At 36.0% G+C, this 24,406-nt stretch overlaps 1 protein-coding gene and 2 pseudogenes across 2 annotated transcripts; 2 read left to right on the top strand and 1 right to left on the bottom strand.

The window, feature by feature from the left end:
- Nucleotides 1-15: 15 nt before the first annotated feature.
- On the bottom strand, nucleotides 16-4,794 carry LOC113766996 (annotated as a pseudogene).
- An 8,377-nt stretch (nucleotides 4,795-13,171) lies between these two features.
- LOC113766999 (2-alkenal reductase (NADP(+)-dependent)-like) lies at nucleotides 13,172-18,547 on the top strand. Of its 2 annotated transcripts, XM_027311171.1 has the most exons (6): nucleotides 13,172-13,533; nucleotides 14,213-14,390; nucleotides 15,433-15,599; nucleotides 16,164-16,246; nucleotides 17,891-18,291; nucleotides 18,345-18,547. In XM_027311171.1, exons 1-5 carry the CDS (start codon nucleotides 13,285-13,287, stop codon nucleotides 18,267-18,269), a joined length of 1,056 nt encoding a protein of 351 aa, XP_027166972.1. In that variant the 5' UTR covers nucleotides 13,172-13,284; the 3' UTR covers nucleotides 18,270-18,291; nucleotides 18,345-18,547. The 2 variants fall into 2 exon arrangements, with proteins under 2 accessions (XP_027166972.1, XP_027166971.1); XM_027311170.1 differs by having other exon boundaries at nucleotides 13,180-13,533; nucleotides 17,891-18,547.
- Nucleotides 18,548-19,371: 824 nt separating this feature from the next.
- Nucleotides 19,372-24,170, top strand: LOC113765722 (annotated as a pseudogene).
- The last annotated feature ends 236 nt before the right edge of the window (nucleotides 24,171-24,406 follow it).

Below are 24,406 nucleotides of genomic sequence, written 5' to 3'. Positions count from 1 at the left end.
AGTAGAAGATGAAAAACTTATGTTTGAGAAACTTGGGGAGAACCAACTATTTATGAAGCCTCCATCATAGTTAATGATATCTAATGAGCTTAATAAACATCATTGATAATTGCCTTCATCTTCAAACCCTGTCTGGTCAATGAAAATAACTTCTGTCCCTTGGTATTCTAGTAAGAAATGCAACAACAAACGATGCTGTCCTTTCTCCAACAACATAAGCTATGCCTCCTAAGACTCTGGAAAGCATCACAATGGTACATTTCAGTATGTCTCCAATTATAATAAGCAATGAAAACAAAGAAAAGTTATGGTCCAGTAACTAGTGCAAGAAAATGGGAAAAGACCAGATTCTTTCACAATCAAAAGACATGTTTAGCACCAAGTAAATATAAAAATCTTAAAAAGCAAAAGATAAGCTGTAGGCATAGGGTAAAAGTTCACAAACAAATAAAAGTATAGGAAAATGCCCTGTTTTTAGGCCAGTTACATGACTCAAGCATACTAGAATGCAAACTTGCACCAATTCCTTGTACTTTTACTAAATTGGATGGAGGTAAGAAAAGAGTTCTTGGGGAGAGAAATGCTGCATTATCACATTTCTGCACAACATGCCTCTTGAGCTCTTCTTCTTCTTCAACAACGATGGGAAACACCATGAAGCTGATGTTTCAGCACTATCAATGCTTTTTTGTTCACCCTCTCTGCCTGCTAGTTCATTGTCATCGATTTCTTCTTCTTCGCTCTCACTGCTTGACTGCATGGTAATTGTGATGTATAAACTTCTAAAACTTGCGAAACATGACAAACAACTATCCAAAATTATTGTAACTTGAACAGCAAATTGTATCTTGAATTTTCTTTGCAAATGTTTCTTGATTAGCTGTAATGTTGTCCGTTCAGACCAGCAATATTAGTGATAGAAAAATGAAGAATGCATCCATGTACATCTAGCATTGCACATCAAATGAAGCATTTTCCAACACATTAAAACAAAGAGGCTAATTGTGTATGCACCGTCGCTAATAATTTCGTCCTTGGCCAAATAGAATTTAAAAAGTTGAAGTGTAAGGAGTTTTTAAGATGTACAAAATCTTTTAGTGGTTCAGAGAGGCAGACGAAATCCAGAATTTTGGTTTCTTCCAATTTGTTCAAAACCAGGCTTTGTTAAAACTAATCTTTGAAGAGAAACCAATGTCTGCCCAAAAGAAGAGAATTACAGAGGATGACCATATGGAACTAGTTTGAAGATTTTGTAGAAAGAGAATTAAGAGAGTAAAAGAGCAAATATATGTCAATGAGATGCAGAAACAAAAAAAACTTTTATACATATATGTATGTGTGTGAACTTTAGATGGGAAAAAATCTTACTGGATCACTTGAAATCTCCTCCTCCAAGTAGTAGATGCCTCTTTGGGGAGAGTATTGTTGTCTTAGTAGAGGACACCAATAAACTTCAACACGAGTTAACTTGGTGAGGCGTCTCATGGCGGCCTCGGATGGTAAAGATTGAAGCTTTTGGCAAGACCATAGCCATAGGGTTTCAAGAGACACAAGGTTTCCAATCCAATCCGGTAGCACTTCTATTCCTCCAAAGTTGTCCAGCCTTAGTGAAGTGAGGGTAGTCAAGTATTGAAGCTGGTGTGGCAGGGAATCCGTGTGAGGCAACCCTCGTAAGTGTTGATGCAGATCTTAAACCAGACCAATCAAAACCATCGATTGAGGAGTCATCTGAGGAGAAGGGACCGATTTGTAATTTTCTTAAGCTGGTGGCAAAAGCAAATCCTTTGAACCTATGAGGGATCAATTTGGGACATCTGACTAAGATGAATTTCTCGAGAGATGACGTCTCCTGCAAATTAAGTGAAAACAACACCAAATTGGGGCAGCTCACCACCTCCAGGTACCACAGAGACGGGCATGACTCGAACATTTTGTAGGGCAAAGTGGTCAACCCCTCACACTCACAAATTCTCAATTGCTCAAGACATGGTAGGGGGCATTTCTGTCCATTTACTCCCAGACTAATTAATCTTGCACAGCACAACCTGAGATGATCAACCACTGCAAACTCGTTCCAAACACATCTTTTGGTAGCTCCCTAAGATTGTAGCATCCCACGAGCATCAAATCCCTCAGCATAGGAAAGACATCAGTTTCTACTTCACCTGTTGTTGATCTCACTTGGTCTGCATCCTTCCACTCTACCAAATTCCTCATATATTCTACGCGGAGTTCTTCAAGGGCTGGAAAGAATTTTCGTCTTCTAGCGCAGCTCCCTGATGCTCGTGATCTGCCCTCCTCCTCCTCCTCATTAGTATTAATACCGTAGAATTCATCTCCAACAGATCGGATGTTGTCCAATCGTGCCAAATAGAGATGTTTGAGGGATGGCAGTTGTCCTAATGCGGGGAGTTCACAGCATCTTTGACAATCTTCTATTCCCAATTTTGACAAATTGATAAGCCATTGCGGAAATTTATTACCCATAAAATATCGAATTTCCAACTCTTGCAAATTTGGGTGAGATTGGAGACCTTCCAATACATCCTCATCACAGTTATCGCTTTCTCGATCCCACCTTTCCCATTCAAAAACACCAAGCGAGATAGATCTGGCTTTTCGAACAATTTTGCTTGTTTAGCTGCTTCTTTGCCCTTCACTAGTCCAAGATTTCTTAAATGCAATGATCCTTTAAGATATTTGAAGGCCCCAAGCTGTTCGACACCACAACCCTTCTCTTGACTTACATTAAAGAACTCGAGAGTTTGAAGACAAGTCAATCGTCCCAACTGCATCGGCATTTTAAATTCTGCACGACAATCACAGTAGTTTAGATGTCTCAAGCTAATCAAATTGCTCATCTGTTTTGGAAAATCTCCTTCAAGTGCATTATTACGAATTGTTAGCGTCTGCAAATTATATAGCTTGCAAAGGGATTCTGGTAAACTTGTAATGATTCTAGAAGATGAAATGTCAAGCAACCGCAAATATAGTAGTTTGCCGATGGAGCTCGGTAGAAACTTGACATCATCGCCAAACAATTTGAGAACATGCAAGTACTTGAATCTTAAAAAGCATGTTAGCGGATATGCCACCCTCTAGATGGAGAAATAACGTGCGAATTGATGTTGGTATTGTCCTTGTGGTATTTTCTGCCAAACCTTCAGAAGAGTTCAATGCAACGTACGTAGTGATCCTGATTGCTACTTTCTGGATTGAGAATTGATTTTGCAAAATCATGCACGAGATCATGCATTTTATAATATGTTCCTAATAACTCTTCTACTTTTTCCAATAAAGAATTTTCTTAAATACTCACCTCCTGTTTCCTCCATCACTCTATTATTTTTCTGATTTGGAAGAACAAAACCTTCCGCAATCCAATGCTGAATTAGTTCATGTTCTCCCAATTTTGTGTCTTGGGGAAAAATCGAGCAATATGCAAAACATTTCTTAACTGATGGAGGTGATAAATGATCAAAGCTCACCTTAAGTATTTGATTGATTTGGCCTTGCTCTGCATTCAAGAGACTATCCTCCACAATAGCTTGCCACTTCTCTTTTCCATTGCTAAGCAACAAGCCTCCAATTAACTTTGCTGCCAATGGTAGGCCACCACATTTTCTTAAAATTTGCATCTTTATTGCTTCCAATTCTTTTGATACTTCTTCCCCTGCCAGTACCCATTTTTCTCAAGATAGACCAACACTCATCATATGATAGCTTTTCTAAGCAATGAGGACGATGATTCATCCTTAGAATTGTAGACACAGCATCAGCCACACGTTTGTCACGAGTAGTAACAAGACACCAGCTTCCTTTGGTTGGATTTAGTACCTCCAAAGTGGTAAAAAATTCATTCCACAATCCTTGTTCATGATTCCACACATCGTCAAGGACAAGGAAATATTTTTGTCTCTCGAGCTTATCTCCAATTTTCTTAACGATAACATTCCTGTCGTCCACTTTCACTTCTTCTTCTGTCAATTGTACTAAAATGAATTTGAAGAGCTCCATTATTTCGATTTTTCTAGCCACACACACCCAAAATTTGTTTTTTCCGAAGTGACGACCAATTTGTGGATTATTGTAGACTGATTTGGCCAAAGTTGTTTTTCCTATTCCTCCCATGCCGGTCACGGGAATCACAGAGACAACTCTTTCAGCCGGGCTTAACAACATTTCTATTGTCTTTGATTCATCCTTGGCTCTACCCACTACATCCAGAACAACAGTAGAGTCAGTTAGTCGGCTTGTTGTGACTCTAGCAGAAGCAGGGAGTGCAGCATCATTTTGGCACCTGACGACCAGTCCCATGTCATTGGCTCGTCGATTAATCCTTTCAAGGTTGTTGTTGATTTCCCTGATCTCCGAAGCCCATTTCAAACGCAAACCAATTGTATTGAAGTTCAAGAAGAAGAAGCATACCTTCTTCTTGAGTTGATTTCTGTACTTCACCTGCCGATGGAGATTTTCATAGTTGAGCTCGTCCAGCACATTGTCCACTTTAAAAACCTCTTCTTCAAGCTGATTCAGCCATCGCCGCACCGCTGTCCTATGCATTTTTTCGTCAGCATCATCCAAGAAGTCCTGGATCATTGTAGCAAATTGGCTTAATTTCTCCAAATCCTTTTCGAACCCAAGAACCAAACTAGTACGGTCGGTGGCAAGGGAAATAACCGTCCCCAACAGAACCTTAATGGTAGCGCTAACAGCAGCTTCAGCCATTTTTTCTTGCTTGGGATTGGTAGGATGAAATGACCTGATGTCGATGATGGTGATATGGATGCAGGATGCTTTTTGCAATGGGATAAAGGAAGGGATGATTCAGCTTCCGCAGCTAGATCTAGGAACCAAAATCAGTGGAGAAAAGAAGACTTTGGAGTGCTATTGATTTAGTCAATGGTGGGCCTTCGTTGTGGAAAGAATTGAATCATATTTTTTGATCGAAAAGAATATGGGAACTCATAAATGGTAGCAGTAATTGGATCCAAGTAGGTGGTGAAGCTTGTAGCATTACAAAGAAACCATAGGAAATTATGCTTGCAAATTTTAGTGGGACAACGCAATTCACAATGCAAATCAATAAACAAAAAGACACGTCTTTTTAGACTAAGCTATTTCGCTTCTTGGACGTATTTAATGATAATTATACCAAGAATGAACCCGTGTGTACAGGTTCAATTTGGATGCTTTTGCAATGGAAGTTGCTTAGCATTTTCACCCTTTTGATCAAATGCTAGAGCCATTTAATCTTAAAACTAGTAAGGCTTGGTTGTGCTAATACAGCCAATGCCCACCCTAAAGTGTTTAAGGGTAACAAAATTTGAGGGATTGTTTATGAGTTGAGTGTCATGTGTAAATATATTATAGAAAGTATCTTGATGCACTGCTGGTTAATAAAGGTAAAAAATTCTTGTAATAAAAAGCAAGGATCAACGCATAAATAAAATAAAATTGATAGGAAAAATGTATATTATATTTGGTGGTAATTCCAGTTGATTTATATAGGTTTAACTGGTGCTAAATAAAATAAGTAAATTGACTAACCTGGAATAAAGTGATAGGCGAAGCAAAAATCTTGAGTACTAAAAGTAATGCTACAAAAGGAAAACACAAAACATGCTGAAGAAAGTATATGTTACTACAACAAGGTATAAATGTATAGATTTGTTGAAGTAAAAAGCAAGAAAAATTGTATTACCAAATGTGAGAAAACAAGAAAGTGAAGAAAGCTTTCTCTCTGCTATGTGAGAATGAGAAGGAAATAAAACAAGAAGGAAATGAAGCATAATAAAGGTTGGTAGTGTATGTAAGGGTAATCTATAAGCTGGCTTGTTGAATAATCTAATAATGCAATAAGCTTGGATAAACACTTTTCTCTCCAAATTACAACTTATAATAAATAAGCTTTATTGAATAATTTAAAAATCTAACAACATAGAAAATAAGAAAAAAAATGCAAATCTAATGGTTACCATGAAAACAACAACAAAGAGCATTTTAATGAAATATAATAGAGATACGTATATTTTTGTCATTTAGACGTTAATGCATTCGTTTGATTAAGAAAGGAAAAAATTAATTGTATAAAAAACACATATTAAGGTATAAATGAATTAAAATAGAATTGATAACAAAAATATATGAACATAAAGTGAAATGCCGCCAAATATTTTAATATGAACAAATTAAAATAAATTTGAAATAGAAAAATGCACACTACATTAAGTAATGGTAATAATCTTTTTCTTTATAATAAGATACAATTAGCTGTAAATAATCTTTTTCGTTACATTAGCAAAATAACAAAATGTCAAAGAATATAACAATTTGAAAAAATCCATGCAATTTGACGATTTTTAACAAATTCAACTTAAATTGTCAAATATAACTTTATATATTGAAATAAAAATAAATATAAATTCAAATAATAATAATAATGATAATAACGTTGTAATCCGATTAAAATTTATGTTAATTTGTCCAGTATAAGTTGAAATGATCATGTACATGATATTCCAATTGAATTATATCTCTCTAAAATATAGAGTTTGAAAAATCTATTAAAAATATTTTAACCTTATAACATAGGCAGGGATTCTACTCTTCTAGTCAACCTTACAAAGCAATGTCAAGTTCACCCATAGTGCTACATGTCAGCAAGGGGAGTAGCTACAATAACTTTGGACTTTTGCTTATCTTTATAGCAAGATATTTGAATGGTTGTTGGAATAGTGGTGTAACCCGAAAGTTCCACTCGAGAATGACATTCACATTAAGAAAAGGTAAATGGCAAATCAACAGATCGGCTGGTCCCATTTAGAGACAAACTTTTGAAATAATTTTATAATACTTTTTACTATATGATTTATGTAACATCCAATTGTGTGAGGCATTTCAAGTAATTTTAGCATAAGAGCTCGCAAAACTCAACAGAGTTGACTTAACTAAACGGATTAAGGGGCTGGCAACAGGAGACCTAGATCTGAAATGTCGCATTAACTCTCCAGTTAATTTATTCAACTTGGTTGGTATTGGATGCCTAGTGGCTACTTCCTTGGAAATGCATCTTCCTACTTCGCATTTTTCTTTTCTTTCTTTCCATGATGTTTATTTGTTATTTATACTCCATAGAATCTTCTCCATACTAAAAGCAATTAAGACAAGAGAGGGAGGAGGAAGAAGGGGATGATGGTGGTATTATTCGATGGTGTAAATTTTTTAATTTTTTTTTTTGTATATTTTGGAGTTGATTTTGATAAATTGCACGGACGTGATATTTTTGAAATTATTTTTGTTTGTATATTACTGTAACATTATATTAGAAAAACTTGTTCTTCAAAAAATAGGGAATCCAAACAGTGCAGTATTAAGATGAGGCTGTGATACTAGTTTTCGTCAATGGCTTGTGATGCTGATGGCCTTTAGTTAATCAAAAAATCGATGAGGAAATGAAAAAAGGATGGTGACTTCTTTATCTCGTCAAGCAACTTATTGGTTACTTCAGTAATTAAGAAACTAACTGAGAATGAATTATGCGAACCTTGTTGCATTGGCAAACATAAACCAAGCTTAAAAGTTTCCATCTACTTATTTTGTGATTTTATTGGACTCTCAATTTGTTAGCAGTTCTCGTATATAGTAACATGTAATTTAGTGGCTTATTGCTTATGTAATTCTTTCTCATTCTACGAATCTGGTTGTAGGTTGTGAATAAGATATTAGTTAGAGTATTTTCTTAGTAGAGCCAAGAGACTCAGTAAGATATTATCGTAGTATAATTCTTCCATTGTTTGAAATATCCTATACATATATATATAAAAGCAGTTTGCATCTGACTCTTGGGAATTTTTCATCTGTCTTGTGGAGAGGTATTTTAGGGAGTGAAAAATTACATGGCAGATTTTGTGCAAAGAGTACAAGCTGGTTGATTAATAATAGTGCATGTGCTCTCTCTATATTGCCCTTTTGGCTTTGTTTGTGACAGACGGTTGGGAAATGAGCATTATTCTCTATAGAGGTATTTTCCTTAGAGGTAAGTTGGGAGAAAATGGTGTAGCCTAACATACAACATGGTAGTACTTTTGCCAATGTTGTTTGCCTATAATGCCTTCTTAAGTGGGCACATAGCTTTTAAATAATGAACTTAATGGCTTAAATTTGACATAAGAGTAATAAAGCTTTATTGGAGAGAGCTTTAATGGAGGGTATTTGGAAAATCACTTGTGTAACTGATGAATAGTATAACCGCAACAAGTGAAGCATCATTTGTAGTCAATACAAATATTATTGCAATATACTTTTGAGTTACCATAATCGATGAATACTGTAATCGGAGCAAGTGAAGCATCATTTGCAGTCAATACAAGTGTTATTGCAACACTTTTGGGCTATTTCAATACAACTAATGGAAATTCTATACATATTAAAGTATCTTGGCTCAAACATTTGTGGTCTGTTTGCCTCTTTCGTTTAGAAAGGTATAGTCACTTCATGCTGCAATTTCACCGTTTTTATGTGTAGGAACTAGATTAGATACGTGTTAATATGCATGGAGAATTTTTTAATAATTGCTAACTATATTTGTGAATTGTCAATTTTACTTTTGTAGTTGGCTGAGCAGTGAGGAAAAGTGGTCTGCATGTAGGGATTTTGGTGAAGGCAAGCTCTGAATCTTCACTCCACAAATGGCGCATGCCAATTGTATATTGTTAACTCTATGTATAGGATTTTTGGCCCAATGATGTGACTGTTTGTGTAGATATCTTTGCTTATTGTGCTTTATTAATTTAATGCTTTGTTTAGCCTACTTGGCAAAGATGTTGCTTTATTGATAGGGAGAAATGCCTCAAGAGAGTCCATCGAAAAATCCAATATATAAATTAGTAATCCAATTCTGATCCCAAAAGCTTAAACCATTAGGTTTTGACCCTTACTTACATATTAACCACTCTTTCTCCATCTTTCGAACCAATATGAGACGTAATCTTTTTACTCATGAATCTAACAAATCTCCCCCTTCATGAGTAATCCCCACATTAAACCCAATTTTGCAAGTCCTTCTTCGAGCCCACTTTAATATTCAATGCAAACCCACCTTATCACCTAAAGTCACATTTTCTCCCAAATATGGACCCACTCTTCTTCAACATACAATCTGGATTTTTGGACCTCTGCCAACCCTTGGCTCCATCTCACACCAACCAGACTCCCTGCCAGACCCATGGCTCACTTGGTCCAACACTAACCAAACTCTTCGTACTTCGGTCCACCACCAATAAGACAATTTTCACCTGTCCAACTCCGAGAAGAATCCACTTGTCCATGAATAGCCCAGTCTTGCAATGTGAAGCTCTGATACCAATTTGATAGGGAGAAATACCTCATGAGAGTCCACCGAAGAGTCCAATATGTAGGTCAGGAACTCAATTATGACCCAAAAGCTTAAGCCATTAGGTCTTGGACCCTTACTTACATATTAATCACTCTTTTTCCATCTTTCGGACGAATGCGGGATGTAATCTTTTTACTCATGAACCTAACAGTTATGATAGCAGATGCAAATTTGACCTTATTTGCACTGATATTTAGGATGGTTGGATGTAATGATAAATTTATTGCTAAAAAACAACTTCGCAATGAAAGATCAAGGCAGAGATATGATTCTTTATTCATTAAGCAAAAAGAAGAATTTTGTGAAAAATAACTGCAAGATTATAAGAGACGTAAAGTAGTTCGGAAAATTGTTGGACCTCCATTTCAACCCATGATGGAGAAATTTGCTGGTGTCCTTATTGTGAGTTTTGGAAATTTGCTGGTTTTTTTGCTGCAACTACACTTATTGCAATTTTTCTCATTGTAATAAGCTCATTGCAATCATACTTCTGCTTTCATGGCTAAAAATTATAATTTTCTACAATTCCTTTCACACAATCATACTTTGTGATGCACTTCAACTGATACAATTACACTTATAGCCATCAACATCTACAAGATAATACACAAAAACCAACCCACAAGTCAAAAACACCTGTGCTATGTGCAGGCAAACCCCCTAGTCATTACTAGTGTGAGTTGTTGATTTGTTTATTCTCTCCCACACATATATTTTTTTTTCAGTGATTATTTTACTCTTTCAATCCTATAACACTGCACATTGATATTATTAGAATCATAAAATTGTGTTCTACAAATTTAATGGAGTGAGATGATTTCGTTGGAATGGAGAAAAAAAATGAACAAAATTAATTTAAAGAGAAAGAAAAAGAAAATACTGAATATGCTTCTTCGGTCCAATGGGGAAATTGTCAATGTTTTCAGTGCTTGCCTGCTTGGTAGTTTCAAAAAACAAAATTCCAAATAGTCGTTAGAGATGTGTTTAGCATTTTCTATTTGGTTCTTTTCAAAATTTTCACTATTTAACTTTCTTGGCTTAATTTTGGAGCCCGTTTACCATTCAAAAACAAACAAACAAACAAATAAATGAAAGAGGTAGCGGATCTACCCATATGTATAGTATCTTTTATTTCTTGGAATTGAAAACTTAAAGTAACTTTTATACTCAATCAAATCAGTTGATGAGACTGTAGAGAAGTTGTTGGCAAGATAAACCAAGTCTAGAAATTTCTTTTTTATTATTTATTAATTTTATTGGAGTCAAATTTTTAGTAGTTGTGTGATTTAGGAATTTGTATTTTATTTGATAATTTCGTATGCAAGTCATTTTTTTCCAACAAATCTGTAAGATTATAAATGGGACACTGTTTAGCGTGTTTTCTTAAGATAAGAGTGATAAGGTGTTAATTGTCAGTAATTTTATTATTAATTTCCCCTTTTTTTTTTACCAAATATTGTTTTAAATTGTTAATATATACTTATATTTGGTATTTGGACCTATCTGTAGGAAATGGAACTAAAAAGGGTTGAAAAGGGGGACCTGTTGGAGAAAATTGCTCCACACGTGGGAGACTCCAAAAGAGCTTCACAAAACAGACGGATGGCATTTCCTTTTTGCTGATTAGGAGTTGAAGTCTTTGATGGGCAACAGGAAACGAAAAGTAGAGAAAAATTCGGCAGAGCTTACTTTTGGGACTTGGACTCTCAATTCGTAAGGGACCACGGAGAAAAGCATTAGTCTTTGTTTAGAAGAAACGTACAGAGGCTTGTGAAATTGTTTTTTAGCAATAGTTTAGTTTTTCTTTCTTTTTCCTTGTCATGCGCACGCCTACTGTTCGACAAAGTTTCCCAACAGGAGAATCATCTTTTGCTTGATTAATTAATTAAAGACGGTTTGAAGTTCATGAATTCAATCACTTTGCGTGGAGATTTATTTATGCGGCGTGGCTAAACTTTTTGTCTAGTCAAGGATCAACGCGACGACGCAGTCCCGAATACCTGTGAGATCGAATTAATTATCATGCGTTCCTTAATTTATTAATATTTGCACGTTATATGTTTAATTTCTATGGGATTATTTAGTTAATTGAATGTTAAGGGCCCGATGTTCAATATGATATATTAATCTCCTGCCAAATTAGTCAATTAAATCTGTAATTGTTTAAATGGATCAATATTAGTGGCAACTAGCGTTTTTATAAACTAGGAAAATGTGCAATCTGATTTAAATAACCCTCGTAGCATGTTATTGATTAGAGTTAGACTTTTCTAGTTTTTAATGCAATTAGGGAATTAATTCCTACGGTCGTACTTAGGAGTGTTTCCTAATTAGGGGTGATCAACGGTCGTACCTTGATTATCAATAAATTAAGGAAAAGCTGGTCGTCAGAGTGTGTCGGCAACTATAACTAACCTGTTAATAAAATTAAGTGAATCTTCTTTGCATCAATGATCGGATGAATGGACTGTGTCTGAGTAGTTGTATCCTTGGTTAGAATTTATCTATTCTGAATTAATTTCTGTCTACATTCATGCTAGTTAATTATTCATTTTTAGTGTAATTGCTTAATTATTTTTAGCTTTACTCCGATAAAACCCCCAATCGTCAATTGGAACTTCAAATAGACAAATATTCCCAATCCCTGAGGAGACGACCCTACTTGCTACTGTCTACTTGTTAGTATCGTTGTCAGCTAATTAATTCTGGTATATCGAATTAAACAAATTTTTCGGAAACAGGGTGAATCAAATAACCTATTACATATCTAGAGTTCCTGCTCTAGTACCTAGAGTTGATTGTTGACTGCTTTAGTGGTAGTTAGATTTTTATTATTATTATTGCACAGGTTTGGCATCTGTCAATTTTTGGCACCGTTGCAGGGGATTGGCGTTAATTATTTATTTCTTTTTAAGTTCATTTTTTGTTTTAATTTTCTGGTATTTTTTCTAGTTTATGCCTCATTCTTCTCATACATGCAAATTGATTTTCGACCCTGAAGTAGAGAAGACTGCACGCCGAACTAAGAAAGAAACTAGACAGCTCAGAGAGGAGCAATCCAGTATTGCACCTCAAGGAGTGGATCCAGAGGTGAAGTCGATAAATTTGCGGGGTGACCACTCGAGTGATTCGGATCAAGAGGAAGTCACCATGGCAAATGCACGAACATTGAGGGAGTTGGCTACCCCTGATTTGACCCAACAGCCTTTGTGCATTACTTTTCCAAGTTTGAATGATAACACTTTCTTTGAACTAAAATCTGGTCTAATTCACTTCTTGCCATCTTTCTATGGTCTATCAGGTAAGGAGCCCTACAAGCACTTGTAAGAGCTTGATGTCGTTTGCAATAGTATGAACCCCACGGAAATCACAGAAGAGCAGATAAAAATGAAGGTCTTCCCCTTCTCTTTGAAGGACTCCGTGAAAGACTGGCTGTACTACCTACCACCAGGTAGTATCACCATGTGGGATCAGCTGAAGAAAAAATTCTTGGACAAATATTTTCCTACGTCTGATTGATCTCACATGCTCAAACAAATATCTTATGATTGTGTCTGATCAATCCTAATCGAGTTCAATCTAGCCTAATCGAGCTCGTCCACCCAAAATAAATATCCTTTCAGAAAATGTACAGAATAAGAAGATGAGTTTTACTAATTGACAATTAGTTGTCGTGGAATTAAAGTAATTGCAGGTAAATTGAGACCTGCAACCATTTGTCATCCTGCTTTCTCATGCACCCGTTCTTGACACGGCTTTTTAAAGACGTCATATCTTACATCAAGACTTTTGTTCTGTACTTCTGTGTTCTCCTATAAGAGCCAGAAAAAGCTAGACAGACTTTGCTGCTCCAAAGTGCCAGGTCTATACTGAACCAAAGTGCTGCAATGGCAGAAGAAGCAGAGGTAGTGAAGAACAAGCAGGTGGTGTTGAAAAACTATGCAACCGGATTCGTAAAAGACTCTGATTTCATCATCAAAACAGACAGCACCATGAGCTTGAAAGTCCCAGAAAGCTCCAGTAAAGGGGTATTGGTTAAGAATTTCTACTTGTCTTGTGATCCTTACCTGAGCTTTCTCATGCAAAAATCAGATTCTTCTCTTGAAGCGCAATTCTCTCGTTTCTCCCTTGGCTCTGTAAGTATAATTTTCCTTCCTGCTGTCAGTGTTTGAAGTTTGTAATACTATTTTATTGTTATGCTATCATAATCTCTCGATATAGACAATAATTGTGGCGTGGAAGTTGAATGCTTCGTTCATTGTGTTTATTGTCTTCTGTTAGAGGTAATTGGTTAATAGCTAAAAGGGCTTCTTCAGAAATCAGAGTAAGGTTAAAAAGTTTCTGATGGAGGGAGACCTTTCAATAGGGTCTAGCATTTTTCCTGAATTTGTTAGTAACTAACCGCAGTACATGCATTTTTCTTGGCCAAATCGACCTTCCAATATATTATGATTTTGTTTATCTTTCGTCATTGAGGAACATTATTCAATTTTCTAAGTTTGATGACAATTTACATGTCAATTGAGAATCTAAACTCCTAGGAATATGCTCAAACTTATCTTGCCGAAAAAAAAAAAATGAAGTTCAAGATGTTAGAATAAATGAAAATTAAGGTAATAAAACTTCTTTTTCTTTTGTAAACCTCTGTGGAAGCTTCTCATTTGACCAGAATTTGTTATTCCTCACCATCAGATCTGTTGGCTGATATTTATCGTACAGCATTGAATAGAATGATTTTTTGTTGCATTTTTGACAACTGATGTATCTGAAATTTTATGTTTGTATCTGTTTTACTGAAATGGTGATAATTTGCAGACAATAAATGGATTTGGGGTAGCTAAAGTAGTGGATTCAAGGCATCCAAAGTTCGAGAAGGGTGACTTGGTGTGGGGTATAACTGGATGGGAGGAGTACAGTCTCATAGCAGAACCTGATTCTCTTTTCAAGATTGAGCATACAGATGTACCCCTTTCCCATTACACTGGACTTCTAGGTGAGCTCCACACTTGCTGAGTGATGTCATTTTGCAATTGGAGATGTAGCTGAAAATTGTATAACAATCCAAATTTGATTTGCATAACCTTGAGAACTAAAACTCGGTAACTATGTTTTCAGGGGACTTTTTCTGTGCATGCAAAATCGATGCTTGTGAACTTGTGCATTTCTTTTTCAGTTTCATGAAATTTCATTTTCCAGTGTGTGGTCATCTGGTGCTATTGTGTTTCATGCATATTATGTGGTTGTGCGTTTTCCCATGATGTTCTTCTTTTGGATGTGTTTTTGCACTAGTGGTAGCATGTCATCGTCTTTCATGGTCAGCCACTGAATTTTCTGCTCACCAAGTTCTCTGGACTTCAAATTTCAGTGATACCCTGATAATGTTTACCCTAGGAAAAGTGAAAGAGGGTACTGAACCTTCTCTACTCAACATTTGTGGTTCAGCTCACACTTTTTTGAGTTTGCTAAGATAATGCAGACGTGCGACTACTAGTTGTACAAGTATCAATCTAAATTTGAAAGACAAATAAAGTTTTCTCGACCAAAAGATAGGACATGAGATATGAAGACATGTTAATTGAAATTTTGGTTTTCAGGAATCCCATGAGGAATTTAAAGATATATCTCCACGAAAAGCAGTACCTAAATAACTCTAAAACCTTTCCCCTCCCATGTCCTGAAACCACCCTCTAGCCCGCGGCTCCTTTAGTTTCATCCCATAATTGGGATGGCTATTATTTTTCCTTTTCAAAGGAAGGATATATGCATCCCTTGGTTATTTTAAACCTCATATTAGGACTGCATTTGTGCATGACAAACCAGCTTTGATACGGTTCAATCAACAATAACAAGCAAAGGATAGGATGTTAACTTTCCAGGGTCTTTAGTTCTTCATAAAAGACTTTCATTATTACAAGAACTAGCGTTTTTCTTAAAAGACAGCTATTCATCTGTAGCAGTAAAGGAACCCTAAACAAATAGCATCACATAATCCTTTAGCATTTTTTTCATTGATATTAACACTATGTGTTTTGAAGGTATGTCTGGTTTGACTGCTTATGGTGGACTCTTTGAGGTTTGCAATCCAAAGAAGGGAGAAAAAGTATTTGTATCTGCAGCATCTGGTTCTGTTGGCCTGCTTGTTGGACAATTTGCAAAATTGACAGGCTGCCATGTAATAGGAAGTGCTGGAAGTAGAGAAAAGGTATATCAAGTTTATTACTTCTTATTTCTTCCAAGTTGAATGTTGCTTTTTTGTTTGTTGTACAGACCACAAGGTATATTAGACCACCTCTACCTTAGGACCATTTCTGACAGTTGTTTCTTTTGATAACCCAAGTGTACACATGGTTCTCTACTGCAGAGTAAGTTCAATATTTCGTGCATTTTTTACCTTTTTGGCCTGATGTTGTGTCTGGCTCTGCAACCTGCTACATAGACTTTCATATAATTGGAATTTCATGTAATTAAAAAGCAGCCTTTGAATTTTGATTGCAAATTCCAGAATTTCTTGTCATCCATGTCAGGGCAGATGGTCATGTGCTTCTGAGTTTTCATGTTTGGCCAACGGCTTCATCTTGGGTCGAAATTGCATTTAGCATCTCATGCATTACTCAAGACCTGGTTGTTGATTTTGAGTAAATTTTCATCCTGATATTGGTCTTATTCCACACTCTACAGTTTGACCTTGTATTTGTCTTCGTCCAGCTAATAATATTTTTGATTCATATATGTGTTCTAACTTCCGCTTTAAATTTATGTTGACAAGGTTGATCTTCTGAAGAATAAGTTCGGATTTGATGATGCTTTCAATTATAAAGAGGAGCAGGACTTGGATGCAGCTTTGAAAAGGTATGCAACATTCTAATCATCATTGCCTAACATTAACATATTCTAATTATGTGTTTAAAGCTTCTGAGAGTGAATTGTTAATTAAATACTTTTTATACCAGTGGTAGCTTTTTATAATGCTTTACCTTAAGAGCACTCTAGGAAATTCGTGTGCAATAATTATCTTCAATGCACCCACTTTTTCACCATAGTTTGAGATCATTTAGCCTTGTAACTTCTTCTGCTTGAGAAAGATTGTGACTAAAATCATAGCAAATCTAATATTAGACTTTCATGAAGGTTTTCTCCTGTCTTTCATAAAGTACATGGTTCTAAGTGCATGGTTAAAGACTCTGTAATTGGAGTCATCTATGGGGTAAGTGGAGTCCCGCTATTCAAAAATATCCTGTAGCTTCTTGCTTAAATTCCAGAATCCAAGCAACCAAAGTTTCTTGTAAAAAGCCCCAATTTGGTGATAGATTCCCCTTTCCACAAGCATCCAGTATTCTGGTATCCATCTCATGTAACTTGTTTGCCTTTAAACTAGAAATCTTTTCAAGCACCTAATTGGGTGATTTCTTTTTAGTATTAAAAAATCTATTATTTCTATCTTGCCATAGCTAGAGGCAATAATTGCCAAAATCTTGTGTAGCCTATCTTTCAAACTTGTTCTCCTCAGTTGCTCTGTAATGACATCTTACATTCCAACTATAAGATGTGCCATTTATGTTCGACATCTCTGAGGTATCTGACCAAATTTTTAGTAGGGAAATCACAAAGAACATTTAAAGTTTCCAGGATTTTGTGAGCTATGACAGTGAAAATTGGATGTAATAGAGATGGCAAAGAACCTAGATTGTCATGGTGTCCTCAGAATTTAGAAGCAAGCAAAAGAACCAGATCAGTCAGGCACTCTTGTCTGAAATGAAGCAAGATGGAATTATTAGCCTGATCAGGTTGCTGACTAGCGTTCATTAACTGCTACTGTCCTAACTGTACTCTTAGTGGTTGGTTATCTAGAGCAGGCCAAACCAGCTTGTGCTGTCAAATTACCGAGCTTACTCGTAAGAGTCTGACTACAGATCATACTGATTTGGGAGAACTTAAAGCAACAGCTGCAGGAATGCCACCTACAATACCTGTTTTCTGTTCGCTAAGCAGTGTTAACAATATGCTTAACCAAACATTTTCTACTGCATATACAAGAGGCCCATGATTCATTTGGAATGAGGAGCAGAGGAACACCCCAAATGAAAACAAAGATTAAAATTAACAAGAGCCAGAAATAAAGACAGGATAACTATGAAGGCTGCTCTCCAGTCTTGTCCAAGTTTCTACCAAGTAGCTGTCAGAAGCACATTTTATTTTTCCAGTGTCCCTTTGTGGAATGACTTTGAATGTTGCCCTTCAGTTTTCTATCGATGGACAGTAAAACAATAGAAACAGAAATACCTATATAATGAAAACTTTTAGATTTGATTGACATTACTTGTATACAAAACCAATATTTGTTCCTCTTTCTTCCATTGTGTCTAGTGACCGTCATGATTGCCTTAACTTTTTAATTGTTATGCATGGAAATATGGATTTCCCTCAAGGTCGCAATGGCCTAGTTAGAGTGCAGTAAGCGTTGACATAACTTAATTGATTGAATTTCTTTTGCAGGTACTTCCCTGAAGGAATTGATATTCACTTCGAAAATGTTGGGGGAAAGATGTTGGATGCTGTGCTTCTCAACATGAGAATGCATGGACGAATTGCTGTGTGTGGACTGATGTCACAATACCACCAAGAGAAACCTGAAGGACTATATAATGTGGCTTCTATTCTTATCAAGCGTCTTAGAATGGAGGGATTTGGTGTGTTTGATTACCTTCACCTCTATCCGAAGTTTTTGGACCTTGTACTACCACAAATCCGAGAAAAAAAGATCACCTATGTAGAAGACATTGCAGAAGGCCTTGAAAATGGTCCTGCTGCCCTTGTTGGTCTGTTTAGTGGTCGCAATGTCGGGAAACAGGTTGTTTTGGTTGCTCGTGAATGATCTCAGGTTCCTTTGACCATCCCTTTGTACATGGAGTATGTACCTGAGTCTACTGGCTATTAGCAATTTAATTCCGCTAGTTTGAGCTCTCATGCGTTTGTGCACCTGGAGTTCTTTGTGAACTTTATCAGGCCAGATAATACAGTGCCAAGTTGAAGTCAAGGATGAGTAAATCCTGATTTCGATTTGTTGCCATCAGAATCTACGCAGATATTTTCTGTTTCTTGTTTCAGATGAATAAATAAGCTTACCTATCAGAACACTTGTGCATCTTTGAATTGTGCTTTCAAGATTGAATTTTTAGTTTCCTAGATTATAAATTAAGTTTCTAGCAATGGGGAAAATTGTTTTCTAATTGAAAGGCTAAAGCTCGTATCTTGATCATCATGGGAAATCTCTTTTGGCTTTTCTTTTGTTGGCTGCTATGGCACTTATTGGTAGGTTTTCTATTTGCCATGCCAAACTCCTTTTGTCTGGAAGATAAGGAATAATGGAAACCTATAGTCTCTAAAAAGTAATGAAAATTCGTTACTAGATGAGCTGGTTAGGAAGGGCTTCTTAAAATTCGTTATGTAGACTAGGCCGAAGGTTCAAACTTCTTCTTAAACGTAAATTCATCTAACTGAGTTGGTTTGGGAGGACTCCTTTCATTTTACCTATATTGTCAACTAAAAATAACAGATCACATCTTCGTAGCTTAAGCAATTCATTAGAAAGAGTATCGATTTTGCCCATTTTGAACATTCATTTCTCATATTTCGTTGGCTTTTAGCACTATAAAAACCAAATTCTCAACCCAGGGATCCCTTTTTATTTCGTCTTAGTATCTCATCTGATAAAGGAATACTATAGCAGTTTATGTAATCATTCAATTGAAGAATTTCTTGTATAAGTGAGATATGCAGCCATTTGTTCAGCTTTCTTTCAGGCTTGTTTGTTTGTTGGACAGGCGTCATATCTTACATCTATAGCTTAATTTATCCTCTCCTGCAAAAGCCAGCAAATATATGTTTCAAAAGTTCTCTCACTCCATCTAACAGGCATTCACAGAAAAAGATTGCAAAATTTTCTGCTCTCAACCATAGTGATTGATAGTGCTGCAATGGCACAAGAAGCAGAGGTGGTGAAGAACAAGCAGGTGATGTTGAAAGTCTATGTAAGCTTGAAAGTCCCAGAAAGCTCAAATAATGGGGTGTTTGTTAAGAATCTATACCTGTAATGTGATCCTTTTATGCGCCTTCTCATGCAAAAACCAGAATCTTCTCTTAGGATGTACTCTCTGGTTACTCCCCTGGCTCTGTAAGTATAGTATTTCTTGCTTCCTGCCATTAGTCATTGAAATGTGTAGTCAAATAAAAAGTTTTTGATTAGGTATCAAACCAAAAGAGCAAGTTTTGGGTCTTTGGGTCGTTAAGCAATTTGTGCTATTTAGTCTCTTTTGTATTTTCAGTTTTAGGTGTCTTTTGGATTTTGAAATTATTTCCTAAGGTTTTGTACTCTTTCTGTTATAATAAATCTGCTACCCCTTCGCTCGTGGACGTAGGTCAATTTGACCGAATCACGGAAAATTTTGAAATTCTCTATTTAATTTATTTGTTTTGTTATTGTCTTTATTGGATTGGCAAGAACTCTATTGTTCTCGTTGGTCAATTTCTTGGGACCAGGCCTCAGAGCTACCATGCATATATATATATATTCTTGACATCCTTGAGATTCTTAAAGTGTATATCTATGAGGCCTGCAGAATGCAACCCAAATTTATGAACAATGCGATTAATTGAACTTTCTATTTGGAGGTCCATTGTAACTCTAGAAATTCTTGCTATCAAGCACAATGTTTAAAGTATATATCTACAGGGGTAGCAGATTGGTCCTCTGACCTCATGTACTCCACAAAAGTCCTAAAACAATTCACAAAATTGCAATTTTGCAATTCCACCAACCATAAGACTCCCAAGACATTGAATTTTTCCCCTACATCGACAAAAAATAAGCCTAAGGTTTAGTTATAGTCATATATGTTTTGTAAAACTAAAGAAGCTTATTTAGCAATATTAAGGTTGAGATCCAGCACCCAATACCATTCTTTAACGCCAAAAAGTAAGCACATAATACTTTTTTATTTCAAAAAAACTATCATTAGACAAAATATGAGAAGGCAAATACATCATTTTTTTAGGGATATTATTAAAAACCTTCTCCAAGATTTCTCTTAATATCATCTGGCACTCCTAAAGTTTTAAAAATATCACTTACCTCCCTTAATTTTGTTATTTGTGTAACAAAATTTTTAAAAATCCTAAACTACCCTTTTACTTGCTATATAAAAATATTCCTAAACTAATTTGTTCACTTCAAGAAAACCATCACCTAAAAAATAATCTCTTGTAGTACTACCACATCATAATGCTATACCCCATAAAATATAAATTTGAAAAATAAAAAAGATATTTGAAAAGAAATGCACTTGCACCAATTCAACTCTATATGCTAAAAATCAATTTCTTATGAACTTTATATTTTTTTTTCGACATCTTCTCAACCCTTGCCCAAAAATAAGCAAATAAATCATACCTTACTTTATCACAATCACATAAAGTAAAAGATAAACAAAATTTAATTTATTATAATTTACAAATAAAATATTGCATTGTCATCCAATGAGTAAGAAAGAGTGATGGAGAAAAAGGAAAGAAAAGAAAGTGACTTTCTTCTCTCTCTTTTTTTTTTAAAAAAAAATTTGAACTCCGCTTATTTGATATGTAAATTATGTGTCAAGTGAGGGTTAATATAGTCTTTTTATAATTATTAAAGGAGGTAAGTAATATTTTAAAATCTTAGGGGTGCCAAGTGATATTAGGAAAAACCTCAACGGATTAGTTTTCGTGTCAAACTTGTTATAGTCGTTTCTGATGAAGGGAAAAATTGACTTGTTAGAAGGGATTGTTTAGAAAGCAAACCAAAGAGTGACATCTGATGATCTCCCTCAAGTTAATTAGGAACAGGGAAGCCTCTAATATGACTTACATCTTTCATGAATTTGAAAAAGTTCACCTTCCGATACCTTGGTGTTGTTCTCTTTGGTGATTGAGGTGCATTTCTTCGTTTCTGGATTCATGTATCTAATACCTGAAAAACAAAGACAAATCATGTTCATGAATGTTTTTGAGTATCGGTTTGTGCACAGAAACAATTTGGAACATTCTCATGCTTGCTGGAATTTGTTATAATCACAACAAGATCCTATTCAAATGCAATGCCTTGCTGTAATGTTAAAAGAAGTGATGCAAATGTGTTTTTGTTCTATGCTTATGGTAAGTGATGTAAATCACAAGTTAAATTTTGCATCTATTAACCATAGTCGTGATAACATGCAGCCAATAAATGGGCATGCGGTATCTAAGGTACTGGATTCAAAGCACCCAAAATTCAAGAAGGGTGACTTGGTATGGGGTATAACAGGATGGGAGGAGTAGTCTCATAGCAGTACCTGATTCTCTTTCCAAGTTGAGCACACAGACATTCCTCTTTCCCATTACACTGGATTACTAGGTAATTTCCACTCTTATTTCCTGTTATATGGAGATGCTGTAGCTGATAATTGTCTAACAAATTTGATCCCTTTTATAACTGTGAGAACTGGAACTGCATTTATGTGTTCTCACTTCTCAGGGGAGTATGCCTGTGCAGGCTTCAGAGTGCAGACAAAGTTGCAGTTTGCTTAAGTTTCACAATATATATTTGTTTCATGATATTCATTTGGCATTTGGATGTAATATCCTGATACCTGACATTTCAAGCATATTCTGTGGCTAACTTAGGGAAGGAGAAAGAGTTTACCAAACTTTTGTTCATTAATGAAATGAAACCTTAGAAAAACTTTTGTCAGAAAAGCACTTCACCAGTGTGGTTCAGCTCGTAGTTTTCGTCGAGTTTACTTAGACATTGAGGATCTGTGACAACAAACGGTGGATTACAAATTCAGTGATGTAAACCATTTTTTATATAAAAATGTTTTGTTGGGCCAAAAGATGCGAATGGAAAGAAAAGACATGAAAACTTGGCTTCTAAACTGAAATAGTAGGAGCTCCTTGATAAATTTGAAGATAAGTCTTTCACAATTTGCATTTCCTAGACTGCTTATGTTTCCTTCCCAATTTCTTCACCTCTCTTCTCCCCCAGTTTGCATTTGTGCATGAGAAACCTGATTGACATCATTATAAGATGATTGGACCTTAAAGTCTGGGCATCTTTAGTTCTTCTTAATAGGCTGCTATTGATCTTTAGTACCTATGAAACCTTTAGAAAACTGGAACACAAGCTCAGCTCCCCTACCATTCCTTGTTCTAATATTGATACTTTTGTATATTGAAAGGCATGCCTGGCATGACTGCTTATGTTGGATTCTATGAAGTTTGCAAACCTAAAAAGGGAGAAAAAGTATTTATATCTGCTGCAGCTGGTGCTGTCGGTCAGCTTGTTGGACAGTTTCCAAAGTTGGCAGGCTGCTACGTAGTTGGAAGTGCAGGAAGTAAAGCAAAGGTACATTAAGTTTTACCTGTTTGTTCGTTTGAATTTGAGCAGTGAACTTTTGTTTGGCCTCTTATATTTCATTCTTGAACTAACTTCCACCTTACATTTAACATCGACTAGATTGATCTTCTGAAGAACAAGTTTGGGTTCGATGATGCTTTCAATTACAAAGAAGAACAGGACTTGGATGCTGCTCTGAAGAGGTAGGTACAAATTTTTCCAAAATTAGCAGAATCTGACAATGTAATTGAATCTTTTTGAGGATTAGGCTGGTCAATGCTTGAGCTTTTTTCTTTTCCATGGTAACCATATCCAAACCTCTACCTTATTAGAAGCTTCTTTTTTTGTGGTCACTACCATCGCTGGACCAGATTCTGATTAGGTTCCCAAGTAGGTATTCTTTGCTCGAGAATTCAATGAACATGTTCAGTGTAAGTGCCCCGATTTTGTTTCCGCCACAAATTGTCAAAACTATCATGAGTTTTTATCATGAATCCGCTTTGGCCATAAACTGGAAAGAGATGTCAGCCAGTGCCTAATTTGATGATATCCTTTTCACTCTCACAGCTTCTCCTTCCCAAATTCTGATACTTATTCCTTTAGTACTCCATAACCATAGCATATCCTCATACGTAAGCTACCACAAGATCATTTATAAATGCTGAACATTGAGGGCTATGAATTACCATATTGCAATCAAGAAATTCCAAACGGACAAACAGAAGTTTTGAAGTTTTTATAAACATGAAGTTGCAGACATAAATCTGAGATTGTCATTCTGTCCTAAGTCCTAACTCAACAATCCCCTAAAGCATGCAAGCCAAAGAATTTATACACTTCGGCACTTCCCTTGCAAATCAATCAAGGTGTGATCCTTAGCCTAATCTGTTAGCACATGAGATCAGGGTGGAACATAATTAGATGCAGCAAAATCAGCAGCTGCTGCGCCTCTAGCAGTACTGAATCAAGAATACATTGATTTCTTGCAGGTACTTCCCCGAAGGAATTGATATTTACTTCGAAAACGTTGGAGGAAAGACATTGGACGCCACGCTCCTGAACATGAAAGTGCATAGCCGAATTGCTGTGTGTGGAATGATCTCGCAGTACAATCTTGATAAACCCGAGGGAATACATAATTTGGCATCTGTTCTTTACAAACGTATTAGAATGGAAGGATTTGTAGTTAAAGAATACTATCACCTATATCCAAAGTTTCTTGACCTTGTACTGCCTTATATATGGGAAAACAAGATCACCTATGTGGAAGACATTGCAGAAGGCCTCGAGAATGGCCCCGCTGCCCTTGTTGGTCTGTTCAGCGGTCGCAATGTTGGGAAACAGGTGCTTGTGGTTGCTCGAGAATAATCTCAACTTCCATTTTGAGAGAGAGAGAAGGTCATTTCTGCCTAGAGCACACCAACTTCAGTGGCTTTTCATATTCCACTGATTTCAGCTTACTTAATCGCATGATTTTTGAGGTTCTTGTAAAGTTTCTTCCAGAGAATAACAGATGAAATGCAGTAATCCACTGTTGAAGTAAAAAATCCTGCAACCACCATTTCCTTTATAGCTTAATCTAAATGTTTTGATATTCAGCTATT

Source organism: Coffea eugenioides, chromosome 3, assembly GCF_003713205.1.
Source record: "Coffea eugenioides isolate CCC68of chromosome 3, Ceug_1.0, whole genome shotgun sequence".
Taxonomy (NCBI): Eukaryota; Viridiplantae; Streptophyta; class Magnoliopsida; order Gentianales; family Rubiaceae; genus Coffea; species Coffea eugenioides.
This window is presented reverse-complemented; position numbering and strand designations above follow the sequence as displayed.

Bases quoted from the DNA above. Each gene is read 5' to 3' on its own strand.
- LOC113766999 (XM_027311171.1), top strand. From the start codon at position 13,285: ATGGCAGAAGAAGCAGAGGTAGTGAAGAACAAGCAGGTGGTGTTGAAA. The intron at 14,391-15,432 runs GTGAGCTCCACA...TGTGTTTTGAAG, and splicing joins CCATTACACTGGACTTCTAG to GTATGTCTGGTTTGACTGCT. The intron at 15,600-16,163 runs GTATATCAAGTT...TATGTTGACAAG, and splicing joins GTGCTGGAAGTAGAGAAAAG to GTTGATCTTCTGAAGAATAA.